The sequence below is a fragment of the Aristolochia californica genome, unplaced genomic scaffold (assembly GCF_029961685.1).
Source record: "Aristolochia californica isolate CCGP_79_NKW_82.1479 unplaced genomic scaffold, dmAriCali1.0.hap1 SCAF_1, whole genome shotgun sequence".
In the NCBI taxonomy this organism is placed as follows: domain Eukaryota; kingdom Viridiplantae; phylum Streptophyta; class Magnoliopsida; order Piperales; family Aristolochiaceae; genus Aristolochia; species Aristolochia californica.
The window spans coordinates 1,104,764-1,123,301 of NW_027181770.1; the positions used below are offsets into that span (position 1 = coordinate 1,104,764).

The 18,538-nt window shown below is 37.7% G+C and overlaps 2 protein-coding genes across 6 annotated transcripts; both read left to right on the forward strand.

Moving 5' to 3' along the window:
- Nucleotides 1-253: 253 nt before the first annotated feature.
- LOC137955121 (condensin complex subunit 2) lies at nucleotides 254-9,767 on the forward strand. Its single transcript, XM_068801995.1, has 13 exons — nucleotides 254-665; nucleotides 798-899; nucleotides 970-1,087; nucleotides 1,946-2,019; nucleotides 2,096-2,156; nucleotides 2,257-2,457; nucleotides 2,565-2,848; nucleotides 2,920-3,064; nucleotides 3,165-3,421; nucleotides 3,517-3,547; nucleotides 8,219-8,355; nucleotides 8,497-8,607; nucleotides 9,327-9,767. The coding sequence occupies exons 1-13, from the start codon at nucleotides 402-404 to the stop codon at nucleotides 9,507-9,509; spliced, it is 1,968 nt and encodes a 655-aa protein (XP_068658096.1). The 5' UTR covers nucleotides 254-401; the 3' UTR covers nucleotides 9,510-9,767.
- A 3,759-nt stretch (nucleotides 9,768-13,526) lies between these two features.
- On the forward strand, nucleotides 13,527-18,041 carry LOC137955130 (uncharacterized). Of its 5 annotated transcripts, none has more exons than XM_068802003.1 (6): nucleotides 13,527-13,814; nucleotides 14,212-14,368; nucleotides 14,684-14,770; nucleotides 16,461-16,553; nucleotides 17,398-17,500; nucleotides 17,595-18,041. In XM_068802003.1, the coding sequence occupies exons 1-5, from the start codon at nucleotides 13,672-13,674 to the stop codon at nucleotides 17,461-17,463; spliced, it is 546 nt and encodes a 181-aa protein (XP_068658104.1). In that variant the 5' UTR covers nucleotides 13,527-13,671; the 3' UTR covers nucleotides 17,464-17,500; nucleotides 17,595-18,041. The 5 variants fall into 5 exon arrangements, with proteins under 5 accessions (XP_068658104.1, XP_068658110.1, XP_068658118.1 ...); XM_068802009.1 differs by having other exon boundaries at nucleotides 17,623-18,041; XM_068802017.1 differs by having other exon boundaries at nucleotides 14,720-14,770.
- The last annotated feature ends 497 nt before the right edge of the window (nucleotides 18,042-18,538 follow it).

Genomic DNA, 18,538 nt, shown 5'->3' on the forward strand with positions numbered 1-18,538 from the left:
GACAAGTGAGCGGCATATTCGGACGGCCACACGCCTATCATGTTCTTGGTCTAAGACTACTTGCCACTCTGCAGTCTTCAAGTTACAATCGAACAAATTAACAATATCAACTTTGATGGCGATATCGTAATTATCTCGACTGATGAGGTCCGTTTCCACCTCGTGATTCGATCAGTCGATCGGAGAGCGGGGATTTCCGATTCAAATGAAAAGAGGGAAATAATCAGGATTCAAATCATTCGATCCACTGAAACTCTTGCCGGAGCGAACAGCTACTCTTACAGAAATCCAGACTCACCCTCACCCCCTATCCAACGAAATTTCCTCCGTCTTCTTCACGATCTCCGTTGCAGAACTGAAAAAAGGCTTTCTGTGTCCTTTTTTGTTTCTGTTAAAAGAAAATGGGAGAATGCGTCACTCCTAACCTCAACAAAGGGGGGAAGCAGAAAACTCCGATAGCTTCTCGTCTCCAGTCTCCAACAGGGCCTTTCTTTTTAGGTTCTAATGACGATCAGCTCGAGAGGGCTCAAGCCCGCGCTGCACGTGCCGCTGCTAGTCGTCGGAAGTCAGTCGCTCTGGCTCCTCTGTTTGATCGATCTGATATACTGGGCAGAGATCAGGTCATGGAGCTTTTCCAGAATTGTATAAAACTCGCCAGTGAGAACGTAAGTAGCTTCTCTCTTTACCGTGATACAACACCAGAGTCGCATTTGCATTTCGCTTCACTCGTTCTCATTCTATTAGGGTTTTCATTATGCTTTATTTGTTTTAGTCACATGCAAATTTATTGGACACAGAAAATAAATCAGAAGAACACGTGGGAACTCAGTCTTATAGACCATCTGAGCGAGATTATTAAAGTCGAAGAAGAAGATGATGCGGAGACAAATTTTCAAAAGGTTGCGTATTCTTGCGATTTGACGCTTTAGAAACGTAAATGCTGGTATATCTAAATGTCTGTATTTTCAGGCGAGTTGCACTTTGGAAGCTGGTGTCAAAATTTACTCCATGAGAGTGGACTCCGTGCACTCCGAAGCGTACAAGGTTCTTGGTGGGATCAACCGAGCCGGTTGTGAAGATGAAAAAGGTTTAATTTGAGTCTACGCGTTTCTTCTTCTGCTTCTTCCTATTATCGTCGTATCATTTCTAAAATAAATTATAATTTAGATGTTTGAAACCCGTTGTGCGCTAGATAATGCTTCTTTGTGTGAGAGATTCAATGTTATCTTTTCATAACCATTTTGCAAACATGGTTGAGTAAAGTTTCCGAGCATTCAATGAATAACACGAGCAAGCTTAATAGTTTTTGAAGTATATTTGTGGGTAGCCGTACTCACACGAGGTTTCACTTATAATTTTCCTTACTGCCTTATATGGCCTATATACGGACTAAGGAAACAACAATGAGGTTAAGGCCTTAAGGGTAGGTACATTTTCCACATGTTTTTGGAGGTCCTTTGGATCTGGAAGAAAATCTAAGTTGTGTATTTATGCCATCAAGTTATGCTAGAAAGTAGTGTCCAACCTTGTTTTTGTTCTACTGTTACTATAACATTAAAGAGCTGGGTAGCCACCAAAAAAAAAAAAGTAGGATGCCTTTTGTAGCAAGATGACATTATTTAGCAATAGATATCTTGACAGAAGAGCTAGGTTTGTTCATCTTTTTCATTTATATTCTACAATTTTGAATATGTATAGAATTTAGTTCATAAACTTCAAACTGTGTCCAGATTTTTTCCACAATACTAGAAAAATTATAACTTCTCAAAGGTTTACCTATTAAAAGTTAGGCTGTTCTACGTTGTTCTCTTTATCAGGAATAATTTCTTTCTTCTATGTTGATATCATTGGATTTGCAAATCTTATATCCTCATAGATAAGTTTACAAACAATGGCTATTTGCATTTTTTGAATGCATATCTTGACTTAGTATTAATTATTATAGAGGTTGCCTTTGGGGAAGATCAAACCAATGGTGTTCAAGAGGATCGACACTCCAAGAAAGAGCCAGAAAAGAAGGTTGATTGGGTTTTGTTTTGTTTTAGTAAATAGTCAGAGCATGCACTAGTTTGCTCATTACTTTTTATACGTGTAGGTGTGTCCTTTATCAACCTTGGAGTCATCATTTGAGGCTCTCAATGTGAAGAAGTTCGATGGTAATAACATTCTTGAGTTGGATTGTGAAAATCATTTTTCATTTGAGTATCGCTTTTATGAATTTAACATGTAGTTTGTTTTTGCATGCAAGTGTTTTAGTGGCTTTTGCGGTGGATCCTCTTTATCATCAGATGTCTGCACAATTTGATGAAGGTGGAGCTAAGGGTCTCCTCCTGAATAATCTTGGTGTCGATGGTGGCTGTCGGATTCTTTTTGATTCACTTGAAAAGCCTGGGAAGATTATGCCATGTGCAACAGATAGTGAAAAATCAGATGTGATTGATATTTCTTTTGCAAGAGGTTTGTTGCTTTATTTTCTTGCATTAAGTGGTTAGAGTCTTTGTGCTCATTGTGTATGTATCTTAACATGATCTCTCATTGGCTTTCATTTTTTGTCTCTTTTGCAGAATATGTTGAACAGATGATGAACTGCATTTCTGAGAATTCAGATATCACTCCAACTTTGAGGGACATTATTAGTCAGTTTGATGAAGATAACAGAAGGACATCTGATATGTTATCTGTTGGTCAGCAATCTCTAGGGTTAGATGATGCAGCTGATGGTACACAATCTGAGGAAGACAATGGTTTTGACAACTGTGGTCCTTGCAGTTATGACCATGCAGATCCAACAGACATTTTTGATGATTGCTCAACTTTTACAGACCAAAATTTTCCAAGTCCCCATGAGGTATATTCAGATTGCTACTTGTTGAGCAACCTTGGTTTATAGTCTTTAACAAATTTGGGTTACTTTTGCAGGATAAGGAACACTATATGGTCCATGGACCTGATGTGGATGACAGATGTGAAAATGTTGCTGATTTTCTGTTTTTAGGCTTGGGGTTTACTTCAAAACATAATGCTTGGGCAGGCCCTGATCATTGGAAATATCGCAGAGCAAAAGGTATAGGTTGTGAATTTAGTGTTTTGCATTCTTGTTTTCAAGTTCGTTGTGTCCTGTTTCTAGAAACAGCCGTTTAGCTATTTGTAAGACTGTTGTGCAGGTCCAGAGCCGGTTCCAAGTTCTGATAGTGGTTCAAAAGGATCATCAGAAAGACCAAGAAACAAAAGGCAACAGGCTTTAGATATTGATTTTGTGCAGTCCTTGGAAAAAGAAATGCCTGATATTTTTTGTCCACCTAAAAATGTAAAATCACTAAAACTACCTTCAATTAGAGGTCCTTGTAATACATTACTTCCAGAAGATTGTCACTATCAGCCTGAGGATCTTGTAAAGTTGTTTATTCTGCCTAATGTCATGGTGAGGATTTTCTTGGGTTGGGATCTTATCCTTAGCTTTTATCTTCCCTTATTTCCATTGGCAATTATCTGAAAATTTTCTTGATCTTTCTGCAGTGTCTGGCAAAGAGTGGGAAAGAATTCTCATGTAAGTTTTGCAGTCTCTTGATCTTTCTGCAGTGCCTCATGTAGACTCAGCTGAAGTAATTATTCTTTTGCTGTTTAGGAAAAAAATAAATATGACAGACATTTGAAAATGGCAAATAGGTTCACTAAATTAATAGGCTTCCAATTGGGTGTGCTAAATTCTGAACCTGATCCACCTCAAAGATGTGGGTCGGGCAATGGTTTGAGCAAAAAGATTGGATAACAGTCAAATGAGAAACCTGTTATAGGTGCGTTTTGCTAAACCTGGACTGTGGATGTTCATCTGCATGCTTTGAAATCATAACTAACTGAAGTTTACTTCGTAAAACATTCTATACTGGCTTTAATCTGCTTCTAAAGATGGTGAGATGTATCCTTCTATCCCCATTCATATCTCTCTTAGATCTTGTGAGCAACCTTAACCATTTAACAGTGATTGTACCACCTTCAATAACTCATATGTGATCTTCCCTGTGCATTCTATTGAACAAGTGTAAGTGACCATTCCATGTTGTAGTGTGCATATCTCTGAAAGCCATTGTTCAAGAATTCATGTGTCCGTTATCTTTTTGTATTTTGCCAATGCTGTCAAAATTACAGGTATGTAAAGTGAGAAGAGAAAGAGAGAATGGGAGAAGAGAGAGAAAGTGAATGTGAAAATAGTTTGGAAGAGCTTTGGGTTTAAGATGGCCCCTCTCCTATTTATGACTTAAACTATGGCATAAATTGCAATAATATCCTTGCTTGCCTTATACCCAAGGGAATAAGATTCCACACGAGAACACTTTCTTATAAAGCTAAGAAAACTAAGTAAACTTAAATTACAACTTATAACACTCTCCCTCAAGCTGAAGTATATAACTTCAGCTTGTTACAAAAATAAGTTACGCTGTTCTCAATCTAAATCTCAGTGAAAAGATAACCAAACCAGTCTTTAACAAGCACAACTGGATGCCAGCTTGCTATGGTTATGTGGCTTTGACCTAGTTTGTCATGTGTTTCACATAAAAATGTTGCTAAAAAAGATTTTTGAACCTTGGTTCATCAACACCATTGAGTTTTGCACCAAGATTTCATCATCACCATTACACTTAACACCATATCTCCCTCTCAATCTAGGAAGTAAGCCTAGAAAACGTTAGATTTCTCCTAGTATTTACCTTTTCCATTCTCCCCTTGAACAACAGATCATCTATAGAAGTCTATCTACTAGATGACAAAACACAAAAAAGACAACAAAGAGGATTGTCTTCGACTAGAGGGTGTAGCCCTAAGTGAAGTCAAACCATAGGATAAGGTAGAAAAATATAGGTGACAAAAATAAGCAAATCCAAAATCAACAAAAAACACTGTATATGATTTTGGAGAAAAAAATTGTGATAAACAGATCGTGCAGGAACAGTTTTACCCCTACTTGTAGCTTGTCAAGTATGTTTAGAAAAAAAAAAGCTTGTCAAGTAGAACAATCCCACTTTGGGTCAATTAGAGCTCAAACGAAGGTAACAATAGTGCAAAACCCACTCAAGGGCAGCAGAACATTACCCATCTATCCCACAATAAAGAGACTAATCTATAGAACTCAAACTAAGGTATTGACACAAAGACATTGCAAAGCACGAGGACAGTTTTTTTTTGCAATAAAGATCGAACAACAAAAAGCTATTAAAGGTCTGAATAGAAACTAAGAGTTACTAAACAAACATAAGAATTCATTGATCTTCCTAGACAACAAAGAGTCCCCTTCATAATTTGAGACGATGCGAGGATGTTAGAAGAGAATCCAAAGAATCGAAACCTTGACTCTATCCAAATCATATCATAGAGGAGTTTCTGAAAATCGGTTCCAAAACAAACTTGATTGAAACTATTTTAATACATCACAAGTTCCCTAGAAGTCTTTGTGTAAAACTATTAACACCAATCACAACCTTAGTTGTACATTGCCTTCAACTTCAGGATGACCCCCACCAAGGAAGATGCCAAATTCACCCCACATGTCAGGCATCTCATCCAGATTCATGAACCAACAAGTTAGCTGAATACCCATAGCAATTATAGAGCAGGACAAGTGTTTAGTTTGAAGCAAAGCCAGGCAACCAGACTAACTATAATATTTAACAATGGTGTTTCCATTATTAAAAAAATTGTCAATTCCAGGCAGGAAAATTGGAAGCCCAAGACCTGAAGGATGTCTTTTCATGTGACCTGAAAAACACACGTACAGGAAGAGAGGCAATCGACCAGGTTGATCTAACTCTGTTCACTGATGAAAGCTGAGAACACTTAAAAACACATGTATTTGGAAAGTAGTTCTCTCCTCTTAAAACCAAAGTTAAACAGGAAAAGTAAGAGACATTCTATTTAGTAACTTATTCTCTTGGCCAGAAGCTTAAGTTAGCCAGGAAAACTAGGTCACAATGTTTCTTTGTTCAGTGACAGCAACTCCCAGGCTGAAAGGAAAAATCAACCAAGGAAAGAACTACCTGACAACAAGAGTGCCCTCTGGTAAATGACCGTACATAATGACTTGAATGCAAAACTCTGGCCTTCTATGTGAAAGAGTAGGTACATAAAGTGAGTAGAGACAGAGAATAAATAGAAAGCTTAATGTGAAAATAGTTTAGGTGTGCTTTGGGTTTAGGATAATCTCTCCTTTTTACAATAATATCCCTGCTCTCTTTTGCCTCCTAGGAATTAAGATTCCACAAATGCGTTCTTAGAAAACTAAGTAAACTTCAATTAAATTTTTTAACAGATGTAATGTTACTTAAAAGTGTTATTTTCTCACTATGAAATGAATGATCTTATTTGGAGATATGTTGAAGTAGGAGCAAAAATAAAATGCCCTAAAATTGTAGTCATGGTGAAGTAATTGGAGATGCTTGATTGAGTTTAGTTTGACTGGCTCATGCTTGCATTTGACTTAAGGGAGACCAGAATCCATTTTTTTTTTTTTTTTTTTAAATGTAAAGCTCAACCAGAAGTCACTTATCCCTGTTGTTCTGCTGTTCTCAAACAAGGGACTTTTAAGGTTACTAAAGACTTTATTTCAGATGTTGAGATAGGCCATCTCTGGATAATTCTCTTGTTGGAAAGGATAGCTTATAGAAGCATCGTATATTGCTGTCTCTAGTGTCCACAATCTTGGTATCAGAAGGGTGATTCATGAATGTAGCCATCTTTCATACCCTGTTTGAGGATATTGTTCTTGTCACCATTGTCAAACATGCTACATGCATTTGCAGAGAGAGAAACGTTTGTTGCTATTAATCTGATGATGCATGGCATCATTCAATTACTTTCTAATGGCTCAAAGGCACCGGACCCACCAGAATTACTGTTAGGGAATAAAAGTAGTGGTCAAATGTTTTCTGCACTCAAACAAGGGAAATTTCAGTATTTGCTATGTAAGGATGGGTAACTACAACCTTCTTCAATACAGTCAGTGTGATACTTATTAGTAATGAATCACTGATGCCATAAAAATAACTATGAATCATATTAACCTAGAATGTTTTAGTTTTCTGGTCCCTTTCACAAAAAAAATATCTGCATAGCATTCTCAGTTCGGTTGTTTACTTTTCTAAGAAATGGTCTTTCAATTGTTGTTGTCGTTGTTCTTATTATTATCATTATCATCGTCATGATAACATTCTCTATCATTATTATTGCTATTGTTACTGAAAAACATCAAACTGGAGAAACAGAAGGAAGGAGAAAAGAAGAAGAGGCAAGAGAAAGAAATTTTTTTATATTCGTGGGCATGTTCAAACAATTTTTTATTCAGCTTGAGGAGAACAGTTAACATACAAGTTTCTCTTAATATGTAGATTGTTTTACTTTTTCTGGTCCCTTTCACAAAAAAATATTTGCATAGCATTCTCAGTTTGGTTGTTTCCTTTTCTAAGGAATGCTCTTTCAATTGTTGTTGTTGCTGTTCTTATTATTATCACCATCATTGTCATGATAACATTCTCTATCATTATTGTTGCTATTGTTATTGAAAAACATTAAAGTAGAGAAATAGAAGACGGAAGGAGAAAAGAAGAAGAGGCAAGAGAAAGATGGAAGAATGTGATAAAGCAGCACTCTTTAGGACTGGAAAAGTCAAACCCTCTCTATTTAATAACTCACTTAAGTAAAAAAAGAAGACAGTACAATAATGGACCTTATTGCATAAAACTCTATAACTTCCTAAATACTTATCAGAACAATTTGAAACATAAATTTCTATTATGATGACTTACTGCTACACTCAGAGGGGCACATAAATAAATAGGAAATGACTAAAATGCCCTTATACATGTATTTCAACAATTATTATTGTTGTCCTCACTATTTTATAATGTTGAAATTTTATGTTATATAATGTCAAAGAAATTTACTGATCAAGCAATTCAAGTGGTAATTTAAAACCGACTATTGTCTGAAGGGCTAAATGGGAATACTTCTGAAGGATGCTGAACAAGTTTTGGATGAATTGAGAATCTTAATCACACTTCTTCTGCAGAAATATGTCTTAGTTTTTTAGGCTTTATTGTAGCTTTTCTGTTGTGTAGTGTTAGCGATGAAAATGTCATGCATATGAATTTCCTTCATGCTCACCATTGCTTGTTTCTAATTAACCAACATTTTGAAGTGGGCATGTTCTCATGCTTTATTCTGTCATCAGCTGAACCGGGATATCAAAGTGATTCTTATGATCCAATACCACAATGGGACCATGATGATGGCACCGATCAGTTTGGTGGTGGAGACGTTCTGAGTGAGGCAGAAGATTCTAGCACTCTTGTGTCGATTCCTCGTCAGGTTTTTTACCTTCTTGTCTGTTATGATTCATTCTGCAACTCAGATTGACCAAACTTATCAATTGATTGGAGTAATATCATTACAACTCACAATTTTCAGCAACAAATTGTAAATTCGAATTGTTTTTTACCAAATATGCAGGTTAACAAAATCGAGGTTCAGTATGACAAGTCATCTAAACAGGTTGATGTTCATGTGTTGAAAGAAACATTGTGGAGTTGTATGCAAGGGCTCAATCAAAAGAATGAAAAAGTGAGTGGTTTCAGTTACACCTATGTACACATGGTTTAATTTATTTCTTTATATTTGCTTTGTCATAACTATCACAAACTGAACTGGGGAGCCTCTAAATTTTTGGAGAACTATAGGAGACAAGCCACTTGTTCATCATTGATTGTTGTGATGCATACGGATTGGTGACACTAATAGTTTTCATTCTTCTGCTTATTTTTGTTGTTTGCCCATCTGATGGATTAATCTGATTTTCTCTATGTTTATAAAATATGATTCCATTTTTACGTAAAAGAGAATCATTTTGCCATGTCCCGTTTAAGCAGGTGGTCACTTTGCAATCTTGTTAGAGATACAATACCAGACAATACTCATGCAAGCTTCTGACAACATGAAAATGGTCTAATATATATGCCCCTGCGAGTTCTCACTAATGCCAGAGTATAGAATTTATCTCTGAGGATTTAGTGCCACTAGAGCACTTGAACCTGCTATTTTGAAATCTCTTGAATTTGCTCAAACTAATAGTTAATTTGGAGTCTGAAATTCATGCAAAAAAATAAAAAAATAAAAAAAGTGAAGTTCAGGTTATATCTGTTTAAGTAGTACATTCCGTTTGCCATATTCTTTTCTATGAGAATGATCCTTGTTTATAGTTATGAGTCAAGCACAGTTTGATGTGTTCCTTTGTAATTTATTTAACCATTTTAATTTAATTGGTCAATTCAAAATTTCGGCAGGTAGATGAACAGATCTCATTCTGCAATCTTTTGAGAGACTTTCCAGTGAACTGCACTGCAGCGGCTCCAGGGGACATATCCGTTCATTTATGTTTCATTTGTCTCTTACATCTAGCCAATGAGCATAGCCTTACAATCCGTGACTGTACCACCTTGGACGAACTCTTCATATACTTGCCTTAGCATTCTTAGAGGAGGTGGTGTTTCTGCAGTGCATAGGGTATATTTTTTGTGACAAGTTGCTCAAGCACCCATGTAACCATATCATTTTAATTATTTTCTATAACCCATGATGTAATTCTATATACAAGTCAATTTGCCATCATCGATCCTTGTAATGTCGCTAGTGTTTTTCATTAACTTTGAATTGGCTGCATAATCACAATAAGCCCTCTGGTCCGTCATCAACCGACACAAAATACTGAACTGTTTTGTCATATGTGAATTGTTAAGTTGCGCAACTTGTGAAGTTGAACCTGAAGATAATGAATATATTAGATGTTAAGAAATTTGGTGGCGAACTATTGCAATCACATTGGAGGGATTGGTGACATAAGGATGAAAGAGATGATCATGCTTCCATTTCTCACTCAAATTTCTCTAGTAAATAAAACACGAGTAAAACTTGAAAACATTTGATTTATCCAAATTGCTCGAGTCTTAACAGTGTCATTCTGTAGATACGAGTAGTCCATATTCAGTGGGAGATAAGGCAACTTGGGTTTAAAAAAAACAAAAAAAAAAGTGACTACGGAAGGGAGCCCCACCGTTTTGATAAAGAATATCCGTCTTGTAAATGGTGGGCATGCGTCATAAAAAAAGGGTGATCTCTAGTCGTGAGGAATTAGAAAGAGATGTCAAATATGAGAAGAAAGATAATTTGGATAAACCTTCGACTTTATACTCTTTGTGGTGAATTGATTTAAAAAAGCACATCCTGGACCCAGGATAAGCGACGGAGATGTAGCAGTTGCTCTTTATTTCGCTTTCCAATCCCCCAGCAGATAAATAAAAGGGGATCTGCTCTTCTGTACGTTCAAAATTTCGACCTTTTTGAACGTGGAAAGGTTCTTAACGTAAGCCACGGAATGGAGATTATCCTGGGTCGAACATTCTCCAAGGAAAAAGTGATCGGACTAAACTGGTCCACGAAACGCTTCGGTCTTGTCGAAGAACCAACTCGGTGGCCTAGATAACTGGGACCATCAAAGCACTAGCCCAAGTGGGCACGTGAAGGGAACAAAGATCCTCCTGGACGTCGGCTGAGTCCACTCTTAACAATTTACAGCCGTGGGACGAGACATCCCAGTTCCCCTTGAAGGAAAAAAGCGAGGTATATTCTCACCGACCTTATCGGCCGGCAGCCAATTAACTTCCGTGTCACCCGAGATAAATATAAATCTAGCTTGCTGATCTATTCCGTCTCTTTCAGTCTTCACTCTTTATAAGCATCCTCACGAGGGCTTCCATTCCTTACCTCTTACTAGTTATTGCTCCTCTTAATGCGCCATGGAGAAGTTTCACAGGTCCCAGTGTGCTAAGATTGTTCTCATCGCTCTTCTTCTCCTCGTCAGTCCCCTTTTATCGAACTCCAAGAGGCCCTTTTACTTCTTTCTCCTTTTTAATCTCCTCATTATCGCATTAGGTGCAGAGTCTGGAGTGCTCACAGCCTCTAAGCCTCCTTCGGAGGAAAAGAAGCCTGCACTGACTACTGTTTCAGCTAAGCCTTTAGATTACAGAGAGCCCATGACAACTGATGTGCCTAGGGCTCTGGAGGAAGAATCTGCGGAAGTGGTCATAGCGTCTGCAGCTACTGAGGGCAATGTTGGTGTTACCGTAGGTGTTAGTCAGCCGCCGAGAGCTGATGCAGTTTCTGCCAAGGCAGTCCGAAGATCGGCTTCGGAGAAGGCAAAGCAAGCTCCTACGATGGCGGTCAAGATTGGACAGGTAATGAACAAGTGTCCCTCTATGCCGAGCCTGTTTTTCATCGGCAGTTGCGACGGCGACGATGAAGCAGCCGAAGAGGACAAGGAGGAAGAAGTGGGAGTACCTACAAACCAAGAGCTATACGCCAAGGCTGAGACGTTCATTGGGAATTTCTACAAACAGCTGAAGATACAAAGGGAGGATTCTTGGAAGAGAATCCACGGGTTGTATCACAAAGCTTTCTGAGTGGTTTTTCATCTCTGAAGGAGTGATCCGTAGTCAAAGATACGTAGCGGGGCATAGCAGCCCTCCCATATCACAGTTTTCACCTGCTCTGATGTTTTGCAAGTGCAGAGATGTGTGAACGCAACTCTTTATTTTGATCTTTCTCTCAAGTACTATCACTGCATGTCGGGCGGCGATGGAATTTCTGGTGAAGTTACTCATGGGGAAAACCGTTCTCGTTTTCTATTCACGGCGTGCTCTCACCGTCAAGTAAATAAAGCTTTCCATATAACATTCTTATCCATGATTGTAGTTTCTTTTGTTTGGTAAGCATATGTAAAAAGTACTAAATCTATAAAACTCTTGCCTTCTTTTTAAATAAGCATGAAGCAGGGAGACTCCTCCTTGACAAGTGAGCAGCAGACAGAATTCGTGGTAAGGGAGGTCTGCTATCATTTCATCTTTGTTCAATAATTCTCACCTCTAACCACCAAATCAAAAGGACTAATATCCACATTCTCTACTGAAAAGAGAAGCCAGATTTTATGTTCATTTGCACCCATTTGGTCTTCTTTTTCCATTTTCTAAATTCTGGGTGATGCTGGTTCGTTCATGACTTTGATTGGTTCCTCACGGAAAAGCGTGTCTGTTCTGGAGTCACTCTTTCGCTAAGCGATGACGCTTTTGGTTTCTGGGTCACAGGTACTTGACATCTTCCTCTTTTCGAAGGATTCTGAAAGAGATCTGTATAGTAGAGAGTTCATTTTTAAATAAGAAAGGAGCTGTCAAGAGTCTTTGTCTCACTTGCTCCTACCTACTAATAATCGCACTTTTATTTGTTTTTTGCTCATTAATCATCTACACGGGCTGTCTTCTTTTCTACCCCTCAAATCCTCTCGATCACTTCTTGTCGTGTTTCCATCGACCATGTTATTTTTTTTTTGTTGTTGTTGATTGAGACTCATTTTCTCGCACAAAGACTCATTATGAACGACGAAGAGGGAAAATTTCTTCTCCTAGATCTCTAAAGGTGTAATTAACCTTGAAGGTTTACAACGATGGCAGTAGCCAAAATAAGATGATAGTAACATTATCATGTCATGGGAACAGTTCGAAAAGAGAGGAGAAGTGGACAAACAATGATTCTTCTGTTTTTTTTTTTTTTTGTTTGCGTTTCTTCCTTTTCTTTCTCCCATGTTTATCTCTAATGTAGTAGGCATCAAATAGCTCACATGAGCTCAACGTCGATGTGACAAAATAAGATGCTGCAGAGATTGGGAATTAAAATAGAAAATAATTCGTTTAAGAGATAGCTTTGGGTCTAGCAAATTCTTAAACTCGATCAATCGTTTGGTTAGTATGAAAGAAACTGTAACTAGGTTTTATCACGAATGAATTTCTTCCACCCTCATGAAATAATGGTAAAACAAATTTCTATCATACTGTCATACATCAAGAAATTCCAACACTATCTACAATAAACTATTTTTTTAGAACCTTATGGTATTCTTTGTCATAGAGGTTCATGGACAGGTTGGAGTTTGTTTTGTGTCTTTGAACCCGCCCGATGGACGAAGAAGCACTCGAACAGTGAGGAAGTGATTCTTTCACGCCTACCCTATCCGGTGGCAATGGACAATTCATTAAGACTGCTACAGTATAAGTCGACGTTATCACTACTAAAATTCAGTTCTTAAGCTTTTAACTTGAAAGACTGCTACAAATTTCTGACATTATCATGTTCTTACTTTCTTGCTTAAAAGTTCACCTCTACGATGCAAAAAATAGTTGACCGGACGACCTTTCCGTCATTCTTGCTTCATGGTTACTCGTTCATTCTCAGTGGTTGGATTCCACAAGCAAACTGTGGTGGTGACCTCTTACCCGGCGAATTTTCTGTTAAATTCCCGGACGAATAAGACTGATAAACGGTTGCGGTTCGTTGAGCTGACGGCACGGGCCCGCAATTCGCCATCGCTGTGACCAACAGTGGTATAAATTTATTACAGGGGAACACCCGAATTCAATTAATCAACTTGAAGGATCACATTGAAAACGCGGGTATCAACTATCAACCATTCTACCGTCGACATTCTACGCTCGTAAGGGCTAAAACAACTGCGGAGGCGACAGAGGTGAGGAGGAGACGGAAGTCGAATATCGTTGGAGTTTGTAAAAGAGCTAGAGCGATTTCATGGGCGAGGTGCATGCAATCGGGGATGCCTTCTCATCTCGTTCGCTGCCGTCTCCTACTCCTTCCATGCTTACCGGTCTACCTCTCGTCTCTGCATTACTTGCCTTCACCATCGCTCAATTCCTTAAGATGATCGTGACCTGGTGAGTGATATTTGAGAGAATGAAACCTTTCCATCTGGTTACTGGTTCTTAACCCAGCTCGATGATGGTTCCAGCTGTCCTGTGACTGCAGGGATATGTGAATCGAATCCCCTTTTAATCCATTATGAATCTGGGGTTCATTTGGATGGCTTGAGTATTATAATCCAGGGTGTAGACAAATTTAAACTATGGAATTGAATTCATTGCCTCGTGAATCCATCTTCCTTGTTTGGTTTCCAGACATCCGGTTGAACAGGGTTGTTGCCCATCCTTTCAGGAACATCCATTTTCTCTGTATTGTTTAGGATCCTATACATTATAGTTTGAAATTTTTATCTTATTATTATTTTTTGTTTATCCCTGATTTACGTATTCAAGGCGTGCCCTAGAGTTTCAGGTACAAAGAGAAGAGATGGGATTCTAAAAGGCTGCTTGGATCTGGCGGAATGCCCTCGTCTCATTCAGCGACTGTGACGGCTCTTGCTGCGGCTGTCGGTTTTCAAGAAGGGACTGGAGGCTCAAGCTTTGCTCTCGCCGTGGTTTTGGCTGCTATTGTATGTATCGAGTAACCAGGTCCTTTCCCTTCTTTTGGCGTAACGATTTTTTGGGGGTTAATAGGATATTCAATGCCTCAAAGAGCATCATTCCCAACTTACTAGACTTGTATTTTCTAAATAAATTATTCCACAAATTTTTATTCGTGGTTATTAATTTGATAATTTGCTTTATCTTAGCTCTACGCCCATGCAGGTCATACATTATTGAATGCTGTCATTCTAATTGCAGACTTTGAATTGATAACTAGTAACTTCTGGTCTAATTTTGTTCGTTTGTCCCTCTTTTATTGAAGCTGTTCCCTGTTTTTGCAGAGATGTTGCTTTTCACCAGTTTTGAAATGTTCGCAGGTCATGTATGACGCATCTGGGATTAGATTGCACGCCGGCAAACAAGCTGAGGTATGTACTTCCTTCTTAGAGAGATGTGTCTCGATATGTTTGTGAGTGCTGTCATTCTTTCCGTATTTGTTTGTGAGTGTCTCTCTTAAGAATTTCTCCAAATGAATCGACTCATTCAAGTTAAAGATGAAATAAAAAATAATAATAAAAAGATACATTCTAATGGCATTGCTAGTGGTATCTTCTAACTTTTACTGATTCTCTCGTGCTCCTAGTTTTACTTTGTCAATGTAAGATTTTTGTAATTGGTAGGAACTTTAAACTCGTTGAAGGCATTCATCAGCTTCAGCCTTTAAGGTGTTAGTCCTGATATTCAGATTTGAGGTGACAGGACCTGATTTTCAGTACTACTGTAGGGCCTCTTTTCTGTTTGCCTAGCAGACTCTCTTGGGTGCTCAAATTAGGTATTTTTGTCGCAACTAGACACCTCTTGGTCTTGTAATCAGGGATTACACCTCTTGGTCTTGTAATCAGGGATTATAACTGCTTTTTGGCGATCTGAGTTTGAAATAGGCTCTTTTTGTTATCACTTGTTCCAAAAGCTTATGTAGAAAGTTCGATGCAACCAAGAAGAGTCTCCTTCATTGTAATTTTGGGATTTGGATGTAATACAAGGTTGTTATAGAGGGAAGGAAAGTGTGTCCAGTTTCATGCCTTTTAGCCGTGAGTCAGTAATGAAGAGAGATATGCCTTGTTATCAAAATAACTACATTTCTATATGTTCAGTAGGTCTTCATTTAATCTTGCACGAGAATCAAACGTCCAGTTCATCTTTTTTCATCTAAACTTGTCTTAGCCCAATCTATTTTGATGATTTGTTTGGTCTACATTGTGTCAGTAGAGCATGCAAATCCCATAGTTCAGTTGATTTTAACTAAGAGACTTTACTTTCACTAACAAGTTATTTGAAAGTTTTAGTTTCGGTTAATGATTGTCTTAGATCCTCATGTTGGATATGATAGATGTAAATTTGAGGGCCTATATTATGTTGTGAAGGTTGTCTATAAAAAGTAATACTTTAATACCTAGTAAATGAGGAAGTCAGGGAATGTGAAGTTTAAACGATGATGCTTCAAGTGGGGTAGATGGAGCCTCTTTATAAAAAAAAAAAAAAAAAAACTTTATTGAAAAAGGCTCATCTTCTATAGAGAAGGTTTCTGGAGTCTTTTCAGGTACCACATTGGGCTGGAGCAGCTGAGAACCAACTTTTATCAGTTCGTAGTTGTATCACTTTGCAGGATTCGGATACAATGGCATATCAAGACTTTTTTACTGCTCGTATTTTAGTCTATATTTTGGCGAGAATATTTGTATAAGAGTTATGTACAAAATATACCATTTGGAAATAACATTTTTACATGCACCCCCTCAGAAATAGTTCTTTACATGCATTCCACTAAACAACATAGAATATTATACACATCTCTCAACATTATATTTCTGCTGGTTAACTTACACAAAGACACAGAAATATGAAAAAAAAAAAAAAAAAAACTAATATGTATTATGTGAACTATGAACAACTAACTTGAAAATATGTTATGTGTCCTCACTCTTCAAGTTCTTTTGTTGTATTAAGGTTATTATTCAGGTTATTTACACAAATTTGTATTCTAATCTGTAAAAAAGTAATTTCATTTGGTCATCCATACGTTGCATTGATTCTTATTGTATATGATATCGATTGCAGGTTCTAAATCAGATAGTATGTGAGTTGCCTGCCCAACACCCTTTGTCTAATGTCAGGCCTTTACATGAACCACTTGGTCATACTCCACTTCAGGTTTGTTCTAGACATTGTGTTTACTGTTGTTACATCCTCCCTTAAAAATTGTTTCCTTTCATTCAGATATCTTCTTGAGCTTTTATTTTTCATGGACAATATTAAGTCCATCTTGGTCTGCCAAGATGAATTATTTGCCAATAGCCGACTCTGAATTTCCATTAGCTAGGTATTATACTTGAGAAAGGATCTACTAGACAAGGTGGCAGATAGTTCATGCACACAAGGTTGACCTGATAATATCCTTATAATTTGGAAATTTCTGTAGATGATACTAAGTGATGAATCGTAGCTACCTATTTATTATGCGTGCATTCCCTGTGAGCATGCAGGCTTTCAGGTATTCTCAATTCTCGGTGCAATTGATATCATTACTTCAAACGATGCTGTGTTTGCATCAACTTATCATCTCCATTTATAACAAACTCTCCAAGATTGTATCCATATTTAAGTGATTATATTTTCATAATCTTGAACTTCAATATTCTGTAAGCAAAAAAAATAATTAAAAAGTATGATACTGATTTCGGTTAATGTAACAATAGAAGTAGTGGCAGGTGCAACAATAACATGGACGGATACACTAAAAAGTTATAAAAAAAAGCCAATTTGAGCAAAGGACCTGCTAGGTTGATCAGTTTGAAGCAAAAATTTATTGTTATGTACCCTGACCTAGACTCAAGGACATGATGAAGATGATGACCCAGCCCTCTCAGATTTACATTTCTAACATTCTGCATTCTCTACAAGTGTGATATCTAGTTGTTTTGCTGATGGTTCTACATGCTGATGCTTTTGTTTGGTATCATATTTATGTGTTCCATGTGAATTCTGTTGTGAGCAGGTAGCAGCAGGTGGGCTATTAGGATGTATTGTGTCCTTTCTGATGAGAAATTCATTGCCTGCTTGAGATCATTGAGGGTTGCCAAACGTTGAAAATGGATTTTGTAAGCATCGTCTTTGGTATCCACATGTATTATATATTTTTGGTTGAGCTGCATCCCATTTAGTTGTGGAATTTGGAAATATATTTTACTGCAGTCTATTTCTGCTCTGTTTATTTTTGCAGCTTGCTTTTACTATGAGACAAGTCTCTAGATCAGAGATATCAGTACCAGTGTCCATTACCTAATCGTTTTGCACTTGCTGAGACTGCATCAGCATTATATTTTTGGCCAAGAAAAGAGATGTTTCCAGAGTGAGATGTACTAGGCACCATGGCTGAAGGACGAGAAGCATCCTCTCAGTTCAATGTGGGCTAGCTTCATATGGCAAGAGAATTGAAATTTAGTCTCATGAGTTGCCTTTTGACTAGGTTAAGTTGGAGCTGTCATCGTCGTGAGCAGGATCTGGCTGATCATGTCTTGCTGAGTATATTTAGTTCAGGTCACTTTTGAGTTTGTTTCGAACAGTAATTTCTCACATACGTGTAAGAGAACACGCTAAGGAACGTTTGGCCCCTTTTAAATTTTCAAATCATTATCTAGCTTTTAGACAGATCTACCTTCTCTCATGGCGTGGCAGAGATCTACATTCTCAATCGTAAGAGAAGCCTAAGAACTTTGAGCTGTAAAGGAAAAACGAAATTCAACAACAAAGTCGAGGAAAATGATTGTCAAACATTAATGCTGTTGATGTTATTTCACTTGAACAGGGAAGAGATCATTGGAAGACGCTAAATTAGTCCGCAAGCAACCCACCACATATTTGAGTTCAGCATATAAACCTGGATTGCGTACTGTTCCGCAGGAAGGCCAAACGCATCCCATCCCACTGGATGTAAAACGTTAAAACCTTCCGTTCTTTTGTATCTGGCAAAAATATCAGTCGAAATGTACCCTAGGGGATGACCAACGTGTAATCCAGCTCCACAGCAATATTTTGTATGTTTATGTGACTTTTAATGCTAATTTAATCAGTTTCGAAAGCCCAAATTTGGATTTTTATGTTAACTTAAGATTTTTCACGCTATTAACAGGCGCAAT

Coding starts and splice junctions, on each gene's coding strand:
- LOC137955121 (XM_068801995.1), top strand. CDS start 402: ATGGGAGAATGCGTCACTCCTAACCTCAACAAAGGGGGGAAGCAGAAA. Junction 2,020..2,095: donor AGAAAGAGCCAGAAAAGAAG/GTTGATTGGGTT, acceptor TTATACGTGTAG/GTGTGTCCTTTATCAACCTT. Junction 3,548..8,218: donor GAGTGGGAAAGAATTCTCAT/GTAAGTTTTGCA, acceptor TTCTGTCATCAG/CTGAACCGGGATATCAAAGT.
- LOC137955130 (XM_068802003.1), top strand. CDS start 13,672: ATGGGCGAGGTGCATGCAATCGGGGATGCCTTCTCATCTCGTTCGCTG. Junction 14,369..14,683: donor CCGTGGTTTTGGCTGCTATT/GTATGTATCGAG, acceptor CTGTTTTTGCAG/AGATGTTGCTTTTCACCAGT. Junction 16,554..17,397: donor TTGGTCATACTCCACTTCAG/GTTTGTTCTAGA, acceptor TGTTGTGAGCAG/GTAGCAGCAGGTGGGCTATT.